Below are 20,636 nucleotides of genomic sequence, written 5' to 3' on the forward strand. Positions count from 1 at the left end.
GTGACCAAACAGGTCAAGTCTGTTATTAACCAATCAGAATGCTGTGTCTACTGTGTGACCAAACAGGTCAAGTCTGTTATTAACCAATCAGAATGCTGTGTCTACTGTGTGACCAAACAGGTCAAGTCTGTTATTAACCAATCAGAATGCTGTGTCTACTGTGTGACCAAACAGGTCAAGTCTGTTATTAACCAATCAGAATGCTGTGTCTACTGTGTGACCAAACAGGTCAAGTCTGTTATTAACCAATCAGAATGCTGTGTCTACTGTGTAACCAAACAGGTCAAGTCTGTTATTAACCAATCAGAATGCTGTGTCTACTGTGTGACCAAACAGGTCAAGTCTGTTATTAACCAATCAGAATGCTGTGTCTACTGTGTGACCAAACAGGTCAAGTCTGTTATTAACCAATTTGAATGCTGTGTCTACTGTGTGACCAAACAGGACAAGTCTGTTATTAACCAATCAGAATGCTGTGTCTACTGTGTGACCAAACAGGTCAAGTCTGTTATTAACCAATCAGAATGCTGTGTCTACTGTCAAAAATTTAAGGGGATTTCCAAATACCGACGATAACATTTTTCATCCTGATCTTATAAACCATAGAAGAGCTTACATATAAACAACATTACCTTGTTTCTTTTGTAGGGGTTCATCTTCCTTGCTTTTCTGAATATCACCATTGCTAGCGGTAACCTCCTCCGGTGCCTATAACAATGACACCATGATTTCAAACCGATGAAAAGGAGAAATTTACAACATGATACAATGTATGGTCAGTTGAATGAATAAACATGGTTTATTCGGGCAAAAGGCAAACTTTTTTTTATATTTCGCTTAAAGGACGGTAGTCGTCATGCTGCGCATGTGCGATATTTGTGTTGATAAACATTGATTTTCCCACAATTCAGTGCGCTCTTCTTATGGAAATCTCAAGCATGATATTTGGCCTGGGCGTGATTTGCACTAATTACTGCTGGTGACTCCTTAGTTACCTTCAATCACCTGAAAAAATACCTAATTAGAGCTTGGTAACGTACTCAGTTTGTACTCGTTGATCTGCGCAACAGTCAAAGTCGCCATCTTTGTTTATATGAGACCCATACATCTTGCGCATGCGTGGCGCAATGACTACCGCCTTTTAATTAATATATGAAATGGAAATCATAATATTTTAATTGTAGCAGTGAAAATTTCTTTGGAGTCTTACGACAAGAAGTTTCAGCAACTTCCACAAACATTTTGTTTTCTCAAATAATATAAAATCACGAAAATTAACCAGTTTACAGTCATACCATCCCAGCGTTCTCAATCACTGACGTTTTCGTATTAAATCCCAAAGTAGGAATGTTCATTTGCAGCTAAAAACTCAACACCTGCATTCAATCGAGCAGAAATACAATTTTAATTACTTAATTAATGCAGTGAGTAACAAGCCACGTCATGACATAGCTTCAATTCGGCATCTAGCCAGCCACCTGTCTACCTGTCATTTTAAACAGATACAAAAATTCAGCAAAATCTTTACAAACCTGTTCGTTCAATTTTGATTGAAAAAAATTACTATATTATTAAAATAAGCAAAATTAATCAACAACAAATCGCTTGCAATGTTGTGGTTACAGATTACGGACTGCTAATCTTACATTTTGATAAATTTCATTAAACAGGAATAAATATTTAGCTGAATAAATTTCATTAAATACCCAGTAGGCAAAAATATTTACAAACCTTTCAATTTTCATTAAAATTTTCTGCAAATTACGAAATAACCATAAAAACCCATAATATCCAATGTATGTATACGACACTGATATCTGGTTTAGGAATGCAAAAAATTACAGCGATGAATTTTCGGCAGAAAATGGCCGCCATTTGGCCATCTTGAATCAAAAGCGAAATGAATAAACATGCATATTTAATCCCGAAATGCATGATGTCACTACTGAAGACATGAATTTTTAAACTTACCAAATATTGTTTAGACCCTGATTGCTTCATCTGAACTGGTGGTTTTGATGTATTAGTTTTCTTTGCATCTAATATTGACAATGGTTGCTCTGCATGTGAGTGTCCATGTATAGAATGTGAATGGTGTCCATGCTCCTCATCACATACTTCCTACAGGTAGATAGTAATTTAACAAATACTGTAAAAAACTTTATTTTCGCTTGGAAATAATTTTAGCTATTTTCACTGAAGAATGATTTATTCGATTGTACATAAAATAAATAGTAGAAAAAAAAGGGAAAAAAAACGGTTTTGTTTTATTTCCTTATTTTTTTTATACCAAACAATATGCTAATTAGTATTCAAATTAGCCGCTACTTTATGGAAAATTTCTGGAGAGAACACTGGACCATGTTAAGAATGAAGAACTACTGTAAAATCTGTATTAGAAACCGCTGCTTCTATTAAAATGGTACAATAAACTAGATGTGGCTTCTATTAGATCATCTACACACATGAGAAATCATGAATATTTGGTTCTCAATTATTCAAAAAAATTTGAAATACAAATTTGAAATACAAATCTGGACAGTTTACAGAAATTGATTAAATTGAAAGACACTTACATCAATTTTGTGTAATTTTGTTATACAGATAGTAGAAATCTTCTCAAAAAGAAAGAATGCATACACCGAAACCATGACAACCACACTTTTCCATATATGGTTAGTCGCTTCACTCTCACTTTCATGACTACTTGCACCATGGGAGGAGTGAGAGTGAAGACCATACGCCTGAAACAAACAAGAAACAAACCAGAATGAAAACAAAAATGAAACAAGAATGAAAACAAGAATGAAAACAAGTCATTGAACAAGATACAGTCTCTGTCGGTATTATCAACAATGTTTGAAAAGTCTTACAATTCTTCCATATAACAAGAAACAATTATACTTTACAAGGAAAATAATGAAAACACATAAATTATAAATTAACCTTATTAGACTACCAAGGTCTGCATGGTTATTTAGATTTTTCTTATTGCTGCATATGATAAAGTCTCTGTTGTTGAAAGAAACAATAATTCCTTTTATATTCAGACAGACATACAGACAGACAGACAGACAGACAGACAGACAGACAGACAGACAGACAGACAGACAGACAGACAGACAGACAGACAGACAGACAGACAGACAGACAGACAGACAGACAGACAGACAGCACCACAACATAAGGCCCCTGTTGACAGTCAACGGGAGCAAAAAATTAAGACACCTATTCTATGGGATGTGGCTCCAAACAACCATCACTGCAATGGAATACATGCAGACACAGACACAGAGACACAGACATACAGACGCAGACACACAGACACAGACATACAGATGCAGACACACAGACATACAGACGCAGACATGGTGACATACAAGATCATGAAGATTATTAACAGAATTAATCCCTCGCTATTCTACTTCTATTACCCTGCTACAACAGGTCATTGCCAAAAACTCACTAAAGGACGATCACTGCAAACTTGAACTATGAAAGAAGTATTTCCATCGGCAAATCTTCAACTGAAATTCACCACCAGCCAACATACTTACTTTTGAATAATTACATAATTCACTACGTTCAATTACCCACCATAGACTCTGGTCAGTCAAAAGTACTATTTTGAACTGTATGCATTAATCTGTGATTCAGCCAATGACAGAGAGAGAAATCAAGGTCAGGGGAAGTCCCATGAACTAATAGATTTTCTTCCATGTCATGCAACACGTGACCGAGGCAAAGAAGCCCGTGCCATCTTGCCAAAGGATCATTTCTGTTTTTCTTCGCACCGAGTGCATCGTGCATCGTAGCAAAGTGGTATTCAGTCTCCAGTTTTTCGACTGAGTTTTCTAAAGAAGCTGTGAACCGTTGGTAACAGTAGACGTAGTGGCTGGTAGGATAAGTTTTTTTATTTTAGGGCCAGTGTCTTTTTTTGTGTGCAAAAACTCAGATGACGCATTTATCAAAACTAACATTAAAACTTGTATTTTCTAATAAAGTTAATATTTTGATGTTTCGTATTTATGTCTGCTAGACCTTGGCAGACTAATAAAGTTGATGTGTAATGCACAGTTGTGAAATTTCAAAATATTTAGTTTTATTACAGTGACCTCTTGGCTAAATAGCGCCTCAATGAGTCATGATATCTACTACGTTACGAGAAATCAGAAGGCTCCCAACAAAAAATTGATTATCTCTTTTTTTTAGGTTGGTATTTTTCACTTCTGTGATGGCATTTGTAACACTCTGCACACATGTATCACATCTCGCTTTACAATACAGGTCACTTAGTACCTAAACCAACAAGTCAAATCACCATGACAACGGATTATAAAATCACTATCTACTGCTTACCTGGGGCATAAGATGTATAAGTGCGTCGGCCGCCAACGTTCCGACACCGAGCGCGATGAAGAATTGCAAAACTTCTTTGTAAACGTAGTTCTGGAGAAATGGAATAAATAATAAACCAAGAACAGCCAGTAGACTGATAATGAAGACAGATAACGTTCCATAACCATATTCTATAAGTAAATGAAGACGGTAGATTTAGTTTACTGCCTCCCAAAAAAGAACTTTATTAAGCTGCTAGGGTCTGGCATATATTGCTTCTGCAGATTAAAACATTCACTTTATTAGGTTGCCAGGGTCTGGCGTATATTGTTTCTGCAGATTAAAACATTCACTTTATTAGGTTGCCAGTGTTTGCCATACATCACTACTGTAGATTAAAACACTTAACTGATTAGGTTGCCAGGGTCTGGCATATAGTACTACTGCAGATTGAAACATTAAATTTATTAGACAGCCAAGGGTATTGGATACATCACAACTGTGCATTAAAACATCAACTTTATTAGACTGCCAATGTCTAGCAGACAGAAATACCAAACAAAAATTATTAACTTTATTAGACCACCAAGTCCTACATTGTTTTGTTTCCTATTTATTTTCAATATACCTTCATATTGGGTTTACTTACTCTGTGCCGTGGTGAGTTGTTGTTTTTCTTCTTCATAGTGGTGTACGCAAGCATCTGACAAAACTTGTTGCAATAACGCAGGGCAAAGTGATATGAACTGAGAGCCTGATATGCCAGTGTCATGGTCAATGTCATATATCGTCATCAAATCTTCCCCTGAATAACACTGCAAAGAATAAATACACCTATTATTAACATACATATTATTCTGCAATTTTTTTTTATATTCTTCAATATTTCTAGAAAATAACCCTATTCTGAGCCAAGAGACAAAGTTTGAGTCAATTTTCATTTTTTTTTTTAAATTTGACAATTTTTGCCCAAATCTTCTGAAGGAAAGTACAGATTATGAACGGGACTGATTTGTGAATTTTTGATAAAAAAAGGAAACTGGTGTTAAAAATGTTAAAGTGTATATAGTGACAACCCAAGGTACTGTCAAACCTGTATATAGTGACAACCCAAGGTACAGTCAAATCTGTGTATAGTGACCACAAAAGGTAGTCAAACCTGTGTATAGTGACCACCCCTAGTACAGTCAAACCTATGTAGTGAACAGCAAGTACAGTCAAACCTGAGTATAGTGACCACCAGGTACAGTCAAACCTGTGTATAGTGACAACCCAAGGTACAGTCAAACCTGTGTATAGTGACCACCCAAAGTACAGTCAAACCTGTGTATAGTGACAACCCAAGGTACAGTCAAACCTGTGTATAGTGACAACCCAAGGTACAGTCAAACCTGTGTATAGTGACCACCCAAAGTACAGTCAAACCTGTGTATAGTGACAACCCAAGGTACAGTCAAACCTGTGTATAGTGACAACCCAAGGTACAGTCAAACCTGTGTATAGTGACCACTCAAGGTACAGTCAAACCTGTGTATAGTGAGCACTCAAGGTACAGTCAAACCTGTGTATAGTGAGCACTCAAGGTACAGTTAAACCTGTGTATAGTGACCACTCAAGGCAGTCAAACCTGTGTATAGTGACAACCCAAGGTACAGTCAAACCTGTGTATAGTGACCACTCAAGGTACAGTCAAACCTGTGTATAGTGACAACCCAAGGTACAGTCAAACCTGTGTATAGTGACCACAAAAGGTAGTTAAACCTGTGTATAGTGACAACCCAAGGTACAGTCAAACCTGTGTATAGTGACAACCCAAGGTACAGTTAAACCTGTGTATAGTGACCACTCAAGGTACAGTCAAACCTGTGTAAAGTGAGCACTCAAGGTACAGTCAAACCTGTGTAGTGTCTGACCATGGTACAGTCAAACCTATGTATAATGACAACCCAAGGTACAGTCAAACCTGTGTATAGTGACCACTCAAGGTACAGTCAAACCTGTGTAAAGTGAGCACTCAAGGTACAGTCAAACCTGAGTATAGTGACCACCAGGTACAGTCAAACCTGTGTATAGTGACAACCCAAGGTACAGTCAAACATGTGTATAGTGACCACACAACGTTTCATGCTGTAGCTTTATACTCAGGGATGAGAATGAGAATTTTAATTTTCAGCTGAAAGTAAACCGTAGTTGATCAAATCATTACAATACAGACACTGCGCCTTTCTCGGGACCTCGCACTTGCCAATGAAGTCACTCAATTTTTCAGTTATCACTTCATCTTTCTTCTCGATTCGCACGTTCAAAGTCACTTCCTTGTCAAGTAATGTCTTTATAGATCTCTGGCACAGCTGACTTGTTTTCCTTTGTAAGCAATTTCACAATTATCGCTGCGTGAAACAACGATCCAACGCAGCTAACAATTGAAACAATAAAATGGCGTCATTGGTGAAAAGAAAAAGTGAAAGCTCTTCACTGATTGGCCCCAGAACAAACCCAGCCAATCATGTTAATCGTTACATTTTACTTCAAACTCTTTGAAACCACTTCAGATTTTACGATTGCACTGATGAAAAGAGTCGAGAACATTCCGCATTGGAGACGCCACGAGTTGTCTGCCTTCGACCATACACGGATTCACGAAAAATTCTCATCCCTGTATACTATAAGATTCAAATTGGGGAGAATGTGGTTTTCATGATACACTATTCCGAACTGTGTTTTTTAGGAAGGGTGCAGCGAGAATGACGTGGTATGTGGTGCGTCTGCCTGCAGTGACAATCGTCATTATCCTGGATGTCATATTATGTATTCGTATTTCACTACATTAATATTCACGATGTAAACAACAACTGTATGCGTATGCGTTTGATAATTAATACAAACTGTACAAGTTTTAGTAATCATGTGTGGCGTGTGTGTCCGTGTGTATTCCTTACAAATACAGTCAACCACCATGCAGTGCTGGGAGTTAAGGCTGTCATAATATGTATTCGTATTTTGCTACATTAATATTCACTATGTAAACAACAACTGTACGTGCATGCGTTGGATAATTAATACAAGCTGTACAAGTTTTAGTAATCGTGAGTGTCTGTGTGTATTTCTTACACTGGATTTGAATCTCAAGTTTTGTGTTATAATATTTGTGTTTTTGTTTACACATATTATTTTTTTAAATAATGAAATGAACGCGAAGCAAAATTCTTTTTATGTTTGTCCAAAAGAGATTTGATTTGTAAGTGACATAAATAGAATTAATCCCTCAAACGTCACAACATTACATATGCACAGGTTTATTTATTTACAATTTTATTTGTATCAAGACTACTAATAATAGAATGACGTCAATAATCCCAGTTTTACAGGTCTTTTTTATTTATTTTTTTTTGTCACAACAGCTTTGGTGGTTTTATTTATATGTCAATAAATGCAGGCAGTTTGAGCATTCTGTGTACTGTAGATTATTACATATGTACTGCAGTTTATTTTGATTCGTCCCTGAAATCAAAATCGGTATTTCCACAACCCATATGCAAATGAGGTCTGAGAGCAAACAAAGTAGTCCCTTCAGGAGTACAGTTTTTCGAAATAAATAATATTTAGAAGTACGATATTTTCCTTTTGGGGTACATGAATATACTTGCCGAGTGAAATGAAATTTGAACAACAGTAATGGTACTTTTAGGCAGTCACTTATTTTGGCCCAAACTAATTTGCATATCACCCATGCAATAATGTTTTCGGTATTTTCACGGTCTATATGCAAATGAACATGGTATTTTCATTGGCTACCGAACTATTTTTATTTTGTAAACACATTTTCGTCTGCTATTTTTATCCAGTTCAAATCGTCCAACAACATTTTTGGCATGTCAGGTGTACATCACATAGAATACTACGATTGGGAGAACTTAATGTATATTGACCACCTGGAAACTGAGTTTTATAAACCTTGAAGGGCTCTCAGAAGATCCACCAGCAGTAAAATCAGCGATTACTATGCAGCCGCAACCATCAGCATCGAGATACCAGGTTTCTGCTGGTGACGTTGCGGCGTTACTTGGTTCCAATAAAAATTACCAACGCCAAAAGAGCAACATTTTAACCGGTAATCAAGACTCAGTCAATCCACGACCAGCAAGCAACATCACACACAAAGTTGTAGCGTGCAGCTAAGCGAGAACCGCTGTCGACAAAAGTCATCCCGTCTGTGGAGTACCGCAGTTGCACGGCATGTTTGCCAATGCACAGTTCTGTGGCGGAACTTTTAACTTCAACATAAACTGTGTATCATAGTCATCCAGTTCAAGTTCTGGTTCTGCCGTGGTCCCAACTAAACGTCAACGAGTTATTTATTCGGACAGTGACTCAGATTAGACGTCTGATATTTTTAATTTCAAACAAACAGTGACTCGCGTTCTCCGGGCGCGTTCTACACTGACACGCGCTGCTATGGCGTATTACTTATATTGGAACATATTAATGGGCAATGGGGTTCCCCGACCTAAATTCCATCCCGGTTTGCACGTTCTTTCTTTAATACGAAATAATCAAGTATGGAACATATGTAATAATAACAGAACCCCACACCCTTCCCGTGGCTTTCGCTCGTGAAAATAACTTCCATACGCAACGAAAGCCACGGGGAGGGTGTGGGGTTCTGTCATAATACTTTATTTCCGCTTGGAATTTATTTTCGCTATTTTTGCTGAAGGATCATTCCGTTAAAATAAAATACAGCAAATATACTTTTTTTTCCCTATATTTCACATTAAACTCATCAAAAATCAGTGAAAATAAATTCCATATAAAACGCTCAAAATGCCATTTTAGCAAAAATTAATTCCAGCGAAAATAAAGTACTCCACAGTATTATAAACAAACTTATCAGACTACCAATGACTCCATTGTATTCAGGGTTTTTTCTAGAAAAAAACTGCAAGAGGGAGCACTGCAATTCAGCGGCGCCACCAAGTGGAGGAGATAGGGTTCTCCCTACCAGGGTGTTGGGTTTTTGATAATTCTAAGTTAAAATGGAGCATTCTTGGCTTCCTTGGGGCCAAAATTACTATCAGACAGGTCACAGTTGAAGACAGTGGCCACATGTGATCACTAGTCAATCAGAATTTTATGATTGCCAGAGGATCTGCTCCCCAGGGTAAGGGGGCGCATGGCCGTGGCATGAGGGCGCTGCGCCCCTGTTTAAAAAAATCCCCGGTAATTTTTCACATTTTTGTTGTGGAATACAAGACAGAACTGGAAATTATAAATAAACTTTATTAGACTGCCAAGGTCTGCATGGTTATTTTCATTTTTCCCATTGCTACATATGATACAACACACAGATTTATAAATAGTTTGTTAAAACTGATAAATATTCAAAACAAATTAATGATTTGTTTTTAGTTCAAAAATGACTGACAACTTTTTTCCAGGTTTTTACTAAAGTACTTTTAAAATGAAAAACTAAAAGAGTACCACTGCACTGTTTTTCGGAACGTCCTCAATTCCAGAAGCAAACTTATTTTTTACAATACAGATGCCAACTATAAAGCCAGATTGAAAATTAATAAATGAACAGCAATACTGTAAAATGACTAATTTTCACTGGGTTTAAATTTCGCTGATTTACCATTTCAGTGGGTTTTAAATTCACGGTTTTATCATTTAGATAATATGTTCTATGCTAAATTTTACATATACACTGGGTTTTAATTTAGCTCATTTTCTAGTCAGCGAAATAAGCAAAATTAAAACCCAGTGAATAATTAACGCTTTTACAGTATTGCAATATTAGACACTGTTTTGCTAACAAAATAGTTACATAAAGCAATGGCTACATTGTTAGCAATATATTTATATCATTAGCAAAACAGTCGGGCACAATAAATTTAGCTAGATTCAACTTAGCTTGCTTTCAAATCTAATACATGTTTAAATTGAGCAAAAATATGTATTATATCATTAATATATCATTAAAAAATAAATATATACAAACATGGTATCAGCAACTTAGTCATGTCCCAAAAAACGGAAATTCAGGAAACAAACTAAGAACGTATAATTTGTTTAAAATGGAATATGAATTTGAAGGATATTTAACAGAAATTCAGGACTTCAATTTGAGAAGAATGGTTACCAAGTTTCGACTTAGTGACCATAATTTGGAAATAGAATTGGGCAGGAGAAAATTTCCAAGAATGGAGGCAAATTACAGATTGTGTAAAAAATGCAACACAGGTACTGTAGAAGATGAACATTTCATCCTTGACTGTTGCTTCTTCACTCAAGAAAGAAATACCCTTTTAGAAGATTGTAAATTAGAAATGTGCAGTACAACTAACCAAAATTTAATATTCACTTGCATTATAAATAGTAGTACTGCACTAGCAAAATACTTAAAAAAACACAATTTATAAAACCTAATTGTACCGTTAAAGTCCTAATATAAACCGCATACGTAATAGTAACCGCACCCCCAATTCTGGCTTCGGGGTTAAAGAGTTCTTAACAAAAATTGAAAACTTGAAAAGTACCTATTACTAACCGCACCCCCAATTCAACAAGACCGTGACTGACTTCATTGTTTCAACCAGCTGTTCCAAAACGGCATTGTTCCTAATCCTATTCATTTGTTTTGACAACATGGCTAAAAATATTCACACCTATTTATTGTTCAGCGGTGATAAGATGTCAGACAGGCAATGAAACTGCTTTTGTTCTGGCGGCGACCTCTGTCAATACTCTTTCTGAATACGTCTGTGTTTCGTAAGTTTTAGACAATGAGCTTTTATCACCGTAAAAGTGTTAAACTGAGCATTGAAGAATAATTTATCTTTCGAAAACAAATAATTTTTTGATTAAAAAAAAAAAATCGTGCCGTTTTCCCATGGAAATCAAAGGCAAAAGATCGCACTACATTATCGGTAAATCTCTTCCGTGTTCACCATGAGGTCGCTGAACTGTCATTACCATATTTAAATGAGCTATGTAATTTAGACACGTGGGCACCATCCAGCATTTTGATTGGTTAATTAGCGACTTGACCTATCCGATCAATAATACGTCCCGTGAGCATTCAAAAACATGGCGGATATCGTATCGGCTGTTTACATGTGACTGAAATCATTCGCTTACGGGGAAACTAAGTTGAATTTTACTTGCATTTTATAACAATTCAACGAATTTATTTTTCGTGCGTTATTGTAATCACTACTAAATAATAATCACGAATATCAACACTTCGAAAACAAGTAAGTTATTCACTTGTGACCAGCAGCATGGCCGGATCGAGCTACCGTTATGTGATCATTTGCTACTAAGCAGTGCATTCGTGTTTTTATTTGAAACTTCTGTTAGAATATACTTTTCGTTACCAAGAAAATTAACAAAATAAATGCATATTACATTAAAAATACCGAGTATTTTTTGTATCATGTTGAATTTTTTTTTGATTGACTGTAATTTTTCAACATTTCGTAACGCCTATTTTAGAACCAAAATAAGGCCTTTCACTCTTCCCTGACGCCTATTCAAGAGATTGTACGGTGTATTGTTTGTTTTGTGCATGTGTTGTGGACAAAAAATGACCATGCCCATTTAGTGATTGCAATATGTACGTAATAGAAACCGCACCCCAAACTTGAGCTTTTGATCCCAATTTTTAAATTGATACATTGTAATATAAACCGCGGTTTATAATAGGACTTTAACGGTAATACGTATTTTATATATACCCTTTAGTTTGTTTTGTTTGCAATTTTGAAACTTTTGTTGTTTTTTGTGTTTGTTTTTTCTGATCTATATCCATACATACAGCACCCACCGATGGTGCAGTTGTATAATAAAGTTATTATTATTATTAATATAGGGAAATACCACTAAGAATAAATTTAAATTATTGATGACAATGATAGTCACTTCAAATAATATAAGGTTATTACGAGGATACTGCAAAGTATGCACAAAGACAGTACAGTACAATGGGAGTATCAGCCAGCTGGCAGCGGAGGTTGATTCACGGTGTACTGTCTGACTGCATACTTTGCTGTATCCTGATAATAACCTTATTATTATACATTTTTTCCTTCCAAGGATACACCATGGGAATGCCGAAATCCAAAGTGTTTAGAACAGAATCAGCAAACTTTTTTGAGTGGTGGCCGGTCAAACCCTTATTTATTTATTTATTTATTTATTTATTTATTTATTTATTTATTTATTTATTTATTTAATAAATTTATTTATTTATTTATTTATTTATTTATTTATTTATTTATTTATTTATTTATTTATTTATTTGTTTATTTATTTATTCTATTAGACGATGCTTACAAGCGTAATTGTTCCATATACCAAGAGCAATGCCGCAAAATTACAGCACGCTGTAACTTATGGCGTTACGGTGACAGATGTACAATAATTAGTAGTCTTTTTATGGAAAACCAACGACAGTTGGAAGTTACACTTGAACTGTACTGTGGATTTAAAAATATGAATTTAAAATTTGGGGAAAAATACAGTAAAAATGAATAAAATATTGATACTTACATCAAGTTCTTCAGCTTCATGATGATGATCTTCGATAACGATAATGTCGTTCCCATGGTGATAATGCTCTTCATCTGTGATGTGACGTTTGTGATGTGATGAGCTAATCACGGTCATATCATCCACGAATCGTTTTTTACGATCATGATCGTGATCATCATGATCTTCTTCATCAGTATCCGGATTCCCAATCCCAAGCTTTTCTAGAATTACTTCAAAATCTGGACAACAAGAGATGAAGGAAATTTGATTCATACAACAATTTTATTTTCACTAAATCATTCAGCGAAAATTAATTTCGAGTGAAAATAAAGTATTTTACAGTATTTCCTGAGTGTACTAAATAAATGGCTGCCTGTCAAACTTGACGCAAAATAATAGCCTGGATATCAGCACACATAGACTGATTTAAATTGGATATCACAGAGTACTGTGTAAAATATGCGGTTGAGAAGACACACAGACAACTCTTGACTTGCAGCCTTGCAGTGTGCAAAGGTAGTAAAGTAATTTTTTTTATTAAAGTGAAAATGAAACAAGCAGCCTATCGGCTGAGATAGCTCCGCTGTTAGCAATGCACATTTCAATTAAAGAACTGAAGACATCATTAGAAAATGAACAATATGAATAGTATCAAAGCAATCGGACTTACAGTTTTTAACAAGAAGTCGAAAATATCACTTTTTACCAAAAATTACAAAAATATTCACCAAAATAAATTAATTAGAGAATTGAAGATATCATCACAAAACGAACAAATCTGAGAGAGGTCCACATGTAGTACCTATATATGTAATATCAAAGCAATCGGACTTACAGTTTTCAACAAGAAGTCGAAAATATCACTTTTTACCAAAAATGACAAAAATATTCACCAAAATTAGAGAATTGAAGATATCATCACAAAATGAACAAATCTGAGAGAGGTCCACATGTAGTACCTATATATGTAATATCAAAGCAATTGGACTTGCGGTTTTTAACAAGAAGTCAAAAATATCACTTTTTACCAAAAATGACAAAAATATTCACCAAAATTAGAAAATTGAAGATATCATCACGAAATAAACAAATCTGAGAGAGGTCCACATGTAGTACATATATATGTAGTATCAAAGCAATTGGACTTGCGGTTTTTAACAAGAAGTTGAAAATATCAGTTTTTACCAAAAATGACAAAAATATTCACCAAAATTAGAGAATTAAAGATATCATTACAAAATGAACAAATCTGAGAGAGGTCCACATGTAGTACCTATATATGTAATATCAAAGCATTTGCACTTGCGGTTTTTAACAAGAAGTCGAAAATATCAGTTTTTACCAAAAATGACAAAAATATTCACCAAAATTAGAGAATTAAAGATATCATTACAAAATGAACAAATCTGAGAGAGGTCCACATGTAGTACCTATATATGTAATATCAAAGCAATTGCACTTGCGGTTTTTAACAAGAAGTCGAAAATATCAGTTTTTACCAAAAATTACAAAAATATTCACCAAAATTAGAGAATTGAAGATATCATCACGAAATGAACAAATCTGAGAGAGGTCCACATGTAGTACCTATATATGTAGTATCAAAGCAATTGGACTTGCGGTTTTTAACAAGAAGTCGAAAATATCAGTTTTTACCAAAAATGACAAAAATAATCACCAAAATTAAAGAATTAAAGATATCATTACAAAATGAACAAATCTGAGAGAGGTCCACATGTAGTACCTATATACATGTATGTAATATCAAAGCAATTGCACTTGCGGTTTTTAACAAGAAGTCGAAAATATCAGTTTTTACCAAAAATGACAAAAATATTCACCAAAATTAGAGAATTGAAGATATCATCACGAAATGAACAAATCTGAGAGAGGTCCATATGTAGTACCTATATATGTAATATCAAAGCAATCAGACTTGCGGTTTTTAACAAGAAGTCAAAAATATCACTTTTTACCAAAAATGACAAAAATATTCACCAAAATTAGAGAATTGAAGATATCATCACGAAATAAACAAATCTGAGAGAGGTCCACATGTAGTACATATATATGTAGTATCAAAGCAATTGGACTTGCGGTTTTTAACAAGAAGTCGAAAATATCAGTTTTTACCAAAAATGACAAAAATAATCACCAAAATTAAAGAATTAAAGATATCATTACAAAATTAACAAATCTGAGAGAGGTCCACATGTAGTACCTATAGATGTAATATCAAAGCAATTGCACTTGCGGTTTTTAACAAGAAGTCGAAAATATCAGTTTTTACCAAAAATGACAAAAATATTCACCAAAATTAGAGAATTAAAGATATCAACATGAAATGAACAAACCTAAGAGAGGTCTACCCAAAATACATATACACCAAGTATCAAAGCATTTAGGCTTGTAGTTTTCAAGAAGAAGTCGAAAAAGTAAAACATTGACACGGACGACGACGGACGACGACGACGGACAATCACTCATATGATAAGCTCCGCTCGACAAAGTCGACAGCGGAGCTAAAAAATTAAAAATGCAAATCTGGCAGGCACGAGCAGAACAGATATTTTGTGTCTGGCCTAATGGTACATGTACAAATGTAAAACTGTAAAAGAGTAATTATTCACTGGGTTTTAATTATGCTTATTTCGATGACTGGAAAATGTGCTAAATTAAAACCCAGTGAATATATAAAATTTAGCATAGAACACATTATCTAAATGATAAAACCGTGAATTTAAAACCCACTGAATATGCCTGAAATGGTAAATCAGTGAAATTTAAACCCAGTGAAAATTAATCATTTTACAGTTTATGCATTCTTACTGCTCTCATCAATGGTTCCATTAATTCCATAACGTTGATATACGTCATCCAGAAAGGAATCCGGTTCCGGTAATTCCGAAGTCCCTATACAGTGTCCTTGTAATAGATTCCATATGATCAGTGTACATAAGCTTTCTACCTCGTGCCAGTCTGTCAGTTCAGTCACTCCAATATTGTAGAGCAGGGAATCGGCGTCAAAACACTACAAAAATACAATAACATATAAAATATTAAAATTGCATTTCCACTTTGTGTAGTCTGTAGAAAACCTCTTACTGACCCCTGTAAGCACCATAATAACTTTGGATTAAGTATACTGTAAAATATTTTTGCTTCGAATTTATTTTCGCAAATAATTTATATTAAACTCATCAAAAATCAGTGAAAATAAATTACATGTATATAAAAAATAATATTGATACAAAACACCCAAAAATTCTTTTCAGGGAAAATAAATTGATTGCAGAAAATACAAAATAATTTGTTTTTTGTTTTTAAATTCAAAGGGAGTCCTAAAATAAAATTTAGAAGTCACTCCTAAAATAAAATAAATTATTCTTGGGTGAAAATGTTTTTTCCACAATAATTATGGCTTGTCGATTATATTTTATCGAATTCCGGAAATGAGAATCATTCAACCCCTTCTATTATGTCTTGCCTTATTCTGAATTATAAACAAAATCTGTGAAAGTTCATCTGAAAAAAGGGTGGGAGAATTGAAAAAAAACAAAAAAGGAATTATTCAAATATATAAATCGAAAAAAAAATATGTGCAACAGAACCCAAACAGAAGTGAGGGTAGGTCACCACTATGTTGGCCAAAGTCTGTATTTTGAAATGTTAGAGAAATAAAAAAACAGGTTAAAAAAAACTAATATGTGTGATTCTCTGTCAAAGAAAATAGTTGGCTGTCAATTTTACAGTAGCTTAGTACACTGTTAACCTTTTCACCACCAGTTCCCTCTTTTCATCACAAATTCACAAAATAGTCCCTTTTATAGTCTGCAGTTTCCTTCAGAAGAAAAAAATTGAGTAAAAAATTGACCAAATTGACCAAATTGTTGTCTGTTGGTTCCAAAATTAGGGTTCATTTCCAGAAATACTGAAGAATATAAAAAATAGTGCAGTAAAATTTGCTCCCAAAACATTGGTGGTGAAATGGTTAAGGTATTTGTTTGTTGAATTTGTGCAGCCATGTCAGATTTATGGACCCACACATCTTAACCCATATAAGGTTAGACTAATAAATAAATCATAGCGCTGCCAACAATGGCAACATTGTCTGAGTATAAATTGTATTGCAGGTTTTATGACATTCTGAAGTCCCTATTAGATAAATATTCGCGATATTCATCAAAAATACTGTAGAATACTTTATTTTAGCTGGAGTTAATTTTCGCTGAAAAGACAATTTGGCTGTTTTGTATGGAATTTATTTATCTCTGATTTTTGACAAGTTTAATGTAAAATATAGAAAAAAAGGTATATTCGCTTGATTTTATTTTCACAGAATCATTCCTTAAGCGAAAATTATTTCCAAGCGAAAATAAAGTATTCTACAGTAGTAAAAAATGTGGCATTCTATAGTAAGAACACTCTACCACCCTCAATTCATCAAATCTAGTTTAGGGGTCAACCATTTAAAATAATGGGGGTAGAAGATTAGTTGAGAAACATGCTGAAAAAACGACATGCAATTTTAGCTAATTGTGGTGAAATGACGTAATAGCGAAATGTTGATTTAGCAAATCTCTCTTGTCATTGTTGATTTCCTGTTTTCACAATACTTGTCTGACACGCGTCAAAAGAAATGGGCAGTTATCAAATTATTATACGTTTTTTTGTGTTACAGCAAGTCTCAGGAATATTGGAGCAGCCAATTTGCGAATTCGCTAGCAAATTGGCTAACTGCTTTGGTTTTGACTGAACGGTTGGCTTTCGAATCTCGATGGCGCCGTCCTGTGTAATGAGGTGTTCGTATACAGGGATTGTCCACGCAAAAACGAGGAATAAAGTCGAATTTGATTAGGTTTAATGTTACCCCAACGAATCGTTTTAATGTGAAGATTTATTTTTTCCCTGATTTGTAGGCAACAGTTTCTCAACTTGTCTATTTAGTTTCAATCAGTGTTCAAGATGGTAAATATTGGTGGATTAATTGCATTTATCTTATTATCACTTGTACGCCAGATGACTGTAGCTATTCGCAGGCTGATCAGGGAAACTACTTTCACATTATCACGCCTCGCAAAGCAAATCATTCAGGGGAACAGACATGTACCAGGCTACGTATAAACATTCTATGTCCCCTAATGCAATACAGACTCGCCCAGAGTTTAGTCAGAACCCAAGCAGTTAGCCAATTCGCTAGCGAGTTTGCAAATTGGCTATCCCAATACTTCTGAGACTTGCTGTAATTTAATAAAGTGTATCTATCATGTCAATACGTTTTTTTTTGTGTTGTTTACAAAGTGTGTGTGAAGAAAAAAAGATATTGGCGGCCATTACACAAGGGAAAAAAAAGTACATGCCAGGTGCGCAGAAAAAAAATGTTTGTTCAGTCAAGAAAAATGAAAATGTACAGACAAGTCACCTAAAAGAAGAATTTCCTTGTCACAATCTTTCACCCCCCCTAATTTACAATGGTTAACCCCTTAGGTGTTGCTTGGGAGGATAGCAGATATGGCCTTCTCTATTTATAGCTCACGTATGCAAATTAGGTACCGTTAATAAGCTAATCAACAATAGGGCTTTGCTGGAACTGTCGTATTCACTATTATAGATAACAAGTTTGGATATTTTTTATTTTCTGTGAAATAATTAAATTTTGTAGATAAATATTAGTTCAATATTTTAGTGGCTTTTATTTAATTTTAATTTATTGTAATTTAAAAAGAGAGGTACGTTTAAGTAAGTACGGTGGTCGTCGCGCCGCGTCCTGTTCGATATAGGACTCATAGCGACGTATACAACGTGTGTAGAATACATTGTTAATTTACATGAAATTCGAACATGCGCTGCGCGACGACCACCACGCTTCAACTACGGTACCATCACAAAACTAGTTTTTTTTTCGCATACTGTTGGAGTACACACAGACTTATGAGGCTATGTAAGCTAAATTATTGCCACATTTAGTGTCAAATATGAGTTAGTGAATGATTGATAAGGAATAGTATTAGTCTCTTAGCCCACTTTTCAAACTAGGTCAGTACTTGTTCTCTTGGTCACAACCTTGCTACTACAACTATTTGAAACAATACCTGATAGAGATCAAGTGAAAGAACACTAAGCCACGCCCACTTTATGACGTAGGTGAATTCATATTGAATACATAATGAACAGCAACAAAAAAACATGGCAGCTACCACTCTGACCTTGTATTGTTGGGGAGTTAAATAATAAATAAAATAAAAGCTAGATATGTTGACACTGCGTTACCTGCACTGAACTATCCGATTCATAGTATACGCTTATATTGTGTAGAATAACCACCAGCTCCTCTTCGCTTATACCGTTCTCCGACGAGTCGTTGAGGAGTCGACCCCAGTACTGCTGGGCGAGTTTTGCACTCGGATCGCTCCAGTCTTTGCACACGGACTCGATGGAAGCAAACTTATAAACCAATACGACGAAGGCACTTCGCAGGTCTTCATCGCTCAAACTCGAACTTGTTCCCGACGATGCGTTAAAATTGTCCGCCTCGAAGCACTGCAAGAAGCAAAAATTACAAATTCGCTTTAGTGTGAGAAATAACAGACGCCATTTTGTTGGTTTTAATGGGATTACCGAAGGTACGATGTTGAATTGAGGTTGAATCGACTACCAAAACTCGGCGTTCCGGCGTTACCGTCTGTGAAATGCTACAAAATTGAAAATTCTTCCGCATTAAGACAGTAAGAAAACAACATGTATCATAAATAACGTGGAGATTTGGTTTAGAAAACACCAGGTACAGTCCCATTCCGAACCGGTCCTGGATATAGAATTCGCAATCACGACGCAAAAAATCAGTTTCCAAAATTTAAGATCTGAAAACGTGATGTTTTCGCAGACTTGCCTGTCATACAAAACATTGGCAAAGTACGCATTATTATATCGATTCCGGGCGTAATCTGGTTACCTACTCGCAAAAATGGAGCAATCGACGATCGTATTATTCTTACCTGCGTGCACTGCGTCCTATTTTCGAATGGGCAATCAAACCTCGCTATGATCGTATCCAACATTAAGTCAACCAATTCAAAACTAATCGTTCTATTCACACCATTTTCCTGGTGTATCCTCCGCTCCAAGTCGTCCAGGTACGACACGATTCCGTCAAAGACATCATCGGCGTCGTACGACTGTTCGTCACTGTGTTCGTCATGTGTCGTCGACGTTGTTTCGCCGAATGTTGGTATGAAATTACAGGAATTCACCCAAAAGCCAACAATAAACATGTAAAACATCAACTGAGCCATAATAACAAATGAGAGAGCATCGATCGCCAATTTCACTTTTCGGCTCTCCCGGATCAACACCTTCCAAATAATAGTGAAAGCAGCATGTGAAAGGTCACGTGGTTTCAGAGAGAACCATTGTAAAAATAGGGGGGTATTAAATTACAATAACATACACTAAAACTCGGGGGGTGTAGAGAATAACTTTTGGGTAAATGGTGTTTTTTCTCCACTTTAAATATTTTTTTAGCTAGATATTCTTTCTAATACTGCGTTGTATTATTATATTTTTTTCTGTGTGTATATATATTTACTCCAAGACAATAGTTTCTTGTGTTATCGCTAACACGATTGTGTCAAAAGTCCCGAGACTGATTAATATTACTTTACATAAATATTATATTTTAGTGAAAATTAATAAATTTATGGAAGGAATTGTAACTTAGGACAATATACATAATCACAAATATTAAACTCTAAAGTGACGTCATC

The 20,636-nt window shown here is 35.1% G+C and overlaps 1 protein-coding gene across 1 annotated transcript in view; it reads right to left on the reverse strand.

Moving 5' to 3' along the window:
- LOC146729871 (zinc transporter ZIP12-like) overlaps window positions 1-20,228 on the reverse strand; it is a 21,629-nt gene extending 1,401 nt beyond the window's left edge. Inside the window, exons 1-9 of the mRNA XM_085494695.1 lie at window positions 19,869-20,228; window positions 19,144-19,413; window positions 15,703-15,904; window positions 12,892-13,112; window positions 4,988-5,153; window positions 4,360-4,529; window positions 2,577-2,744; window positions 1,972-2,121; window positions 633-708 (exon numbers count right to left, since the gene is read on the reverse strand). Coding sequence (XP_085350821.1) covers window positions 633-708; window positions 1,972-2,121; window positions 2,577-2,744; window positions 4,360-4,529; window positions 4,988-5,153; window positions 12,892-13,112; window positions 15,703-15,904; window positions 19,144-19,413; window positions 19,869-20,165 — 1,720 coding nt within the window. The 5' untranslated portion in view covers window positions 20,166-20,228. The remainder of the gene's footprint in view (window positions 1-632; window positions 709-1,971; window positions 2,122-2,576; window positions 2,745-4,359; window positions 4,530-4,987; window positions 5,154-12,891; window positions 13,113-15,702; window positions 15,905-19,143; window positions 19,414-19,868) is intronic.
- Between the last annotated feature and the right edge of the window lie 408 nt (window positions 20,229-20,636).

This window comes from Saccoglossus kowalevskii, chromosome 20 (assembly GCF_978046115.1).
Source record: "Saccoglossus kowalevskii chromosome 20, keSacKowa6.1, whole genome shotgun sequence".
NCBI lineage: Eukaryota > Metazoa > Hemichordata > Enteropneusta > Harrimaniidae > Saccoglossus > Saccoglossus kowalevskii.